This window comes from Nicotiana tomentosiformis, chromosome 1 (genome assembly GCF_000390325.3).
Source record: "Nicotiana tomentosiformis chromosome 1, ASM39032v3, whole genome shotgun sequence".
Lineage (NCBI taxonomy): Eukaryota > Viridiplantae > Streptophyta > Magnoliopsida > Solanales > Solanaceae > Nicotiana > Nicotiana tomentosiformis.
Genome location: NC_090812.1, coordinates 97,442,293 through 97,449,397, shown reverse-complemented (window position 1 = coordinate 97,449,397; position 7,105 = coordinate 97,442,293). Strand labels below are relative to the sequence as shown.

Genomic DNA, 7,105 nt, shown 5'->3' with positions numbered 1-7,105 from the left:
TTTCATGATTATAACATACAGAGTAAAAATATACCTTAAATTTTACGTCCACATTGTATATTAGGTTTGGGCCTGGGAGCGGTTCCTGCAGTTGCAGCCACCTCTACCACCCATCACTCCGGATGCACCACCTACACCGTTTCTCCCTTTAGCTAGGAGGTGGGTTGATAGGCGAGGCTATGGACGCGAGGTCGAGGCTCGACATAATCTCCCTTATTGTAGGGATTTGTTGGATTTGCTGGAGGGCGCGCAGGTATATGTATACTTAAGTTTACTTGGCGTGGCTTTATATGTGTTGCGTTTACTCACGATTCCTGTTTTTTCTTAATAGTTCATATGGAGGCCAAACAACGACGAGCTAATAGCTGGTTTGCCCGATTATTGCTCGAGTGGCCGACTTATGTGGAGCTCTTCCGTCCCATTGATGTGTCTCGATATTGTCGAGCATCATCCCACCGAGCGAGTCCTTCGCCAGTTTGGTCGCCGCAACTTGTACCTACTCCGCCCACTTGTCTTAGGATACATTACCAGCGGGATGATCATTCCAGGGTTGACTAGACATACGTGGCCTGGCTAGAGGCGCATATTGAGATTTGGGACCATCGGCATAACCTGATTCTTCCACCCCCTCCACCTGAGCGTATGGATGGTGAGCATGAGTATATGGGTTGGTACCGCAGCGTTACCCGACTTTTCGTCGGGAATCCCGTTCATCGCACTGGTGGTCGGTACATTCCATACGCCGGGAGGCATGAGGCACTGGTATGTTATCTGTTATACTTACTTATAACATTAACCTAGCGTTCCGTAATTAGTATTTTACATATTGTGCATGATATTGGCTTACATATGTTCTACCAGTTGGGGCTGCAGATGCAACAGCATACCGGCGAGGGAGCGGCAGCTTTGCACGAGTATGGCCGCCAGGTTACAGATCTGGCTTCCCGGACATTGAGGCGAGCCCGAGATGATGAGCGCTTGGGACACGAGGCTGATTATCTGCCGCCAGAGCAGTACCATCGTGGGCCAGCAGTGGAGCCTGAACGTCGTCCACGTGGCAGGCGTGCCCAAAGAGGAAGAGGTGCCCTACGAGGTCGTGGGGGTCGGCGAGGACGTGGTCCCCAGCAAGGGGGCGTTGAGCCACCTGTTGAGAATTTTGGAGTTGATCAGTCAGGTGACCATCCTGAGCCAGACGATGCTCCTAATGATATGTCGCCATTTATCCTTCAGCTGACGCCAGGGACTTCGCAGGTGACCCCGTCAGCTCCATTGTTGATTGCGGGTACGTCCATTACACGATAAGAGTGGGATCAGTATTTTCCCGGTCCCCTAGAGCCATCGATGGTTGTTGATGATCGTCCGACACGAGATGTGCATAGTGAGCGCCGACTGAGTTATGGGTCATCATCGAGGGATGCTGAGGATCTTTCACAGGCGCAGGTTTGTTTGTGTTACTATTATTTATATTTATTTTTATCTCATTGATTAGTCGTCAATATCTAAAGCGTTTTTATTTTTTTAAAGGCATCATCCTCGCCTGTCACGAAGGCCACTTTGTGCGATACTAACATGCCTGAGACGGTTGATTATATTCAGGAGCCCGTTGAGACCATGGTAAGACCATTAAAAAAAATTTAGCTAACACGTACATTAGTAATATATATTTCATATAATAAAATATCTTATTATTCTGTAGTTTACTGCTAGACCGATGACCCCTTCTACCGAGCCTGCCAGCCTTACCGACGATCATGCTGCAGCGTATCCTCCGATAAAGAGGCGATATGATGAGGATGATCCTGATAGTGTAGCTGGGCGGGATGGGATGTGCCTCAGGCCAGCCAATGCTTTAAAGAATACAGGATGTGGGACACATTGATATTTTTTATTATCTGTACATACGACATTCAGTATATAATAGCAACATTATTTATGTTTTACATTATTTGCGCATGTGTTTTTATTTCTCGGGTTATTTATTAGTTTAATACTACATCATAAAAACATAAACGACAACTTAACATAGTTTAAATTCGGTACAATTAATGAAAATACATGACACGTAAAACATAAAGATAAAATACTACACTCAACACATCCATGTGTTTGCTTACTCACTATCGCCCATTATTCTGTACTTCAACCACTTAAATTTCTCTTCCAACCTTTTTTTTTTTCTTCTGCATCTTTTAGTTTCTCCTTCACTGCCGCAAGTTATTGTTGTAGTTTAAAGATTTGGAGTTCGTATTCACCTGTCATATTCCAAATATACTGCAAACATGATTTATAGTATTCCTGATTAATGAGTTCATCATATTATTTTTCAAATCTACATTGATTTCCGTCCTACCAATGAGATTATAACATAATACTATTAATTAACATGTTATATAAAAAATATTAACAAATATTTTTTCCAAAACAATAACTTACAAGTTGTTGACAGATCCAGCGTCTGCGCCCCACATTACTATTTGATCACCATGGCCTCAAAATCGTACGTTTGCCACAATAACACCTTGGTACGTCATTGTGTCCAGACATTTCTTAATGCAAGAAAAATAAAAAATTTATGGAAAGTTTTTCTATTTGTTTTGGTTAAGCGCAAATAATAACTACAATGTGCTAGGCTTTTATAGGCAAGATAAAACATATAACGCATATTGGTGGCGCGCTATGTTTCGCGTGATAATAATTTTTTAGGGTACAAGACAATTTTTCCAGAACAGCAGCTTTTTCAGGTCGACAAGACAATACACATAACGTATATTGGTGGCGCGCTATGTTTCGCGTGATAATGATTCTTTAGGGTACAATACATCTTTTCCAGAACGGTAGCTTTTTCAGGTCGACAAGACAATACACATAACGCATATTGGCGGCGCTCTATATTTCGCGTGATAATGATTTTTTAGGGTAAAATACATCTTTTCCAGAACGGCAGCTTTTTCAGGTCGACAAGACAATACATATAACGCATACTGGTGGAGCGCTATGCTTCGCGTGATAATAATTATTTGGGGTATAAGACAGCTTTTTAAACTGAACCAAGACATCTGTATTCAAAGACCATTTGAAGAAATATTACAACATTCATTTAAAAAATGCCACTAACATTTAATAAGTAGTTCAAAAAGAGGCAGAAGGATGAAGGTAGTTCAACAGATCCCTATGGAACACGTCTTAACAATATCGATCCCTACCTTGAAAAAAATATGCTAGGTTGCTATACTGACTTGGTTGATGATAAGTGGTATAGTGTTCTGCGTCCCTTGGAAAATAAGCCTATTAATATACACACTGATCTTAAAGTTGAAAGGCACATTATTGAGGGTGAAGCGCATTCTACAAAGCCTGAAGGTATGCGAATTTGGGGCGAAAAACTACAACGGGTTCCCCTTTATTCAAAATGATGTGATTATAAAGTACTATGTCGTTGGCATAGGCTTGTTGTGCCACAAGAACTGTCTGCAACCTTCCTAACAAACACATACAAAGATGAACCAGAAGTGATTCAGCATTTGATGAAGGAGATTCTAGAGATGGAAAAGGCACTAGCTGTTCTGCAAAGCCTGAAGGTATGCGAATTTGGGGAGAAAAACTACAATGGGTTCCCCTTTATTCAAAATGATGTGATTATGGAGTACTATGTCGCTAGCATGGGCTTGCTGTGCCACAAGCACTGTCTGCAACCTTCCTAACAAACATACACAAAGATGAACCAGAAGTGATTCGGCATTTGATGAAGGAGATTCTAGAGATAAAAAAGGCACTAGTTGTTCATCATGTAATGGATGATCTTAACTACCTGGGAGGAACGGAGGATCAGTACTGAGATTTATTCGAAAATGAAAAATTGCATAGAGACAATGATTATCCTATTTTTCCAACAGTTGTCGAGTGGGAGGGACTACCTAAGTTTCTACCACAGACATTGGACGTTGGAGTCCCATATTGTTGTAGAAATCAAGAAAGTGGTATTATTGATGATAGCGATGAAATACGAGAAATGTGTGTCAATTGGGGCCTAGATTATGATGCCCTGGGTCCCGAAGGATGCGTACACAATGTTGACGAAGAAGATGAAGATAATGACATTGAAATCGTGCCAGACAACGACGATAATGGCAAATGACTATTATTTTTTTCTTGGGGTGTATGTTAAATTGTTGTAGTGAAGTATTAATGCTAAATATCAATTAGATTTAACCCCATTGGAATAATAATTTTATTTCATATATTTTGCAAGCTGAACATTTACATACATTTATTACAACAAATTACTGCAATAAAACACTACGTGTATCCTTGATAATTGGGCACATTGGATGAACTTCCATCGCGAGCTGAATTACCACCGCTACCCAAACTAGCTGAAGGACATTTACGACAGTCGTGTCCTGTTTGGGAACATATGCCACATTTACGCGCATAAACGGTATCACCAACATCCATTTGGTTCTGTATACACGTTCTTTTCTGCATTTGTCATTGATGCACATACTCCTTGTTACACACTATTTTAAATGGTTCTGGCGGCCAATAATGCTCAGCACCCACTGACTGCAACTGTCCACTATAGGTGTTTAAGTATGCAGCAACACTATATTCTTTATCAGCGTACCTCGTTGCCGCGAAACCTATATGTTGAAAGTACTTCATGGCTGTGAGCACGACATGTGATAGATGGACCATTTCCCACAGGAGCATAACCTTCTGGTTTCATTGACGATGTGTGTATTCTTTCCCTGGTTATGATTGATAGTGGTGCGAACTTCAAAAATATTTCGCTCGTTGCAATACTGCAAAAATGAATGCCACTGTGCTCACTTCCTGTATTTTCCAAATCTTTTCATTGGTATTGGCATGAATTCAACACCCCCTTTCCATCAATGAGGATGCACCTCTAGACCTTTTAACAAACCTCTGCGTCATCTACTTAAATGGTATCCGCACCATGGCAGTGACAGGCAATCCACGTGCAGACTTCAATAACCCGTTGAAAGACTCTAACACATTTATAGTCAGAATTCCCCATCTTCTGCCACCATCCGCATACAAAGTACATTTGTCAAGCTCATGTCGCATCAACCAAGTATAGGCTCCTTGATCTTTCTGCCTGATCAATTCCATTCGCCTCCTGAATTTACACTCTTGGTGATCTATTGCAGCCATCAATATTAAATCATGCAAGTCCTTGTTCGGATAAGCCCTCTGGAAGTTGGCCTTCATGTGCTTCACACAGTAATGGTGGTAGGCATACGGTTTCTGCCATGCACGCAAATTCTGTACAGAACTTAAAATACCGCCATGACGATCAGATATTAGACAAATACACGAACTTTGTCTGACAACGTGCTCCTTCAAGTGGTTCAAAAATAATGTCCACGTCTCTTGGCTTTCATTGGCACAAATAGCAAATTCTAGGAAAAATATACTTCCATTAGCATCTACTGCAATGGCGATTAACAACTTAATATCATACTTTCCATAGACATGAGTGTCGTCTATGGATATTGCCGGACGACAATGCACAAAATTATCAATGGCTGGTTTAAATGCCTAGAACCCATATCTGAATATGCGTTCTGCTATTCCCGGACATTGCTCAAGCTTCCATTCAACAACAGTACCGAGGTTAAAGTGTTGCAATGCGGCCATGTACCTGGGTAGAGATGCAAAGTACTTATCCCAGTTATCATAAACAATTTCAAACGTACGTTTGCGCCCGAGGAATGCCTTTCTTTTGGTAATGGTACACCCATATACCTGGTGGACAGATGTTATATACTCTTTGATCTTATACCTTTTGGACGCTTCAATGTGTGGAATCAAGACAAAAGAAATCAAGTCAACATTCAAGTCAGAATGATTCCCACTGAATGTGTCCATTTCACAATTGTGGGTGCCAATGTATTTACCCACACCCCACATATTTGTTTTCAGCTTCCTTGCACGCAGCATCCAATTATAACCCGTAGACCATCTACGACAAATAACCTTGTATACATCCGGAGATGACTCATGAACCACGATATCACGATACTCTTTTATGTTGTACATTCGCACCGTCCTGCTTAGGGGCGCTTTATCAGCAAAAAGCATGCCCTTTGACAGCACTGTTGCTCTAGATTCATCCCACATTATTGTCCGAATTTTGTCAAGATCCCTTGTGAGGGCATCCGCATCCGGCATACTTAGCAAATGATCAAGGTAGGGAATCTCCCTTGAATGAAACGGCATGTGGGACTCGTACACTCTTGGTCTAACGGGAGGTGGAGCATGCTCCCTTGTCAAATCAGGTTCAACATTCTCTTCCTCCTCATCATCACCCTCATTAGGGAAGGGTGTGTCATCTCCAGACTCATCAGCATTGTTGACATAATCACTATTCTCTTCCTGACTCTACACATCTATCATATCCCGATTAAATATGTCGTCTTCGGGCAATTGAGTAAGGACATGACCTTCAAGTTGCTCATTTTCACTGCAAAACCAATAAAATAATGAGTTTCTCAAATTGATCCAAACTTTACATATAGCTTTATCACTTCACTTACAAATCATAATGTGTTGATATCCCATGATGGACATTATCGTGTTGATGATGACTCCCGGATGGACCACCATGATCCAATACACCAAAACTAGGCATATTCCAACTGGGCGTTGGTTCATAACTTGTAAAATTCATATCTGGCCGGTACCCCCTGTGGAATATATGAGTGTTAATACAAATTCATTACATAAAAAAAAATATCGTAACACAAAGAAAAATTGAAGTTTACCACTCGGCTTGTGGATTATGTAAACTAGGGGAGAAATTATTTCCTCGCTCCTCATTCGCCCGTGGAGATTAGATTATGCCAAACTCTTTCACCTGCAACCCGTTCGGCTAAAACTGCTCCAAAATAGTCACCCGATGATTGAGGGATATCCCTACTTTGCGGAACCTCATTATTGTGAACGTTTTCAGTTTTGACGTACATTTTTAATATTTTTATCACAAGATATTCCCGATATTCATCCGAAGTCCTCAAAAAATCTCTCATAGTTTTATCGTCTTCGATGTTAAACTCAGCATAACAAGCAACCCCTTGCGGAG

At 41.3% G+C, this 7,105-nt stretch overlaps 1 protein-coding gene across 1 annotated transcript; it reads right to left on the bottom strand.

Annotated features, from left to right (window-relative positions):
* Positions 1 to 4,935: 4,935 nt before the first annotated feature.
* Positions 4,936 to 6,482, bottom strand: LOC138907331 (uncharacterized). Its single transcript, XM_070197930.1, has 3 exons — positions 6,468 to 6,482; positions 5,770 to 6,405; positions 4,936 to 5,562 (listed from the first exon to the last, which is right to left on the bottom strand). Exons 1-3 carry the CDS (start codon positions 6,480 to 6,482, stop codon positions 4,936 to 4,938), a joined length of 1,278 nt encoding a protein of 425 aa, XP_070054031.1.
* Positions 6,483 to 7,105: the final 623 nt, after the last annotated feature.

Coding starts and splice junctions, on each gene's coding strand:
- LOC138907331 (XM_070197930.1), bottom strand. Junction 5,563..5,769: donor ATATAACATCTGTCCACCAG/GTATATGGGTGT, acceptor TATGGGTTCTAG/GCATTTAAACCAGCCATTGA.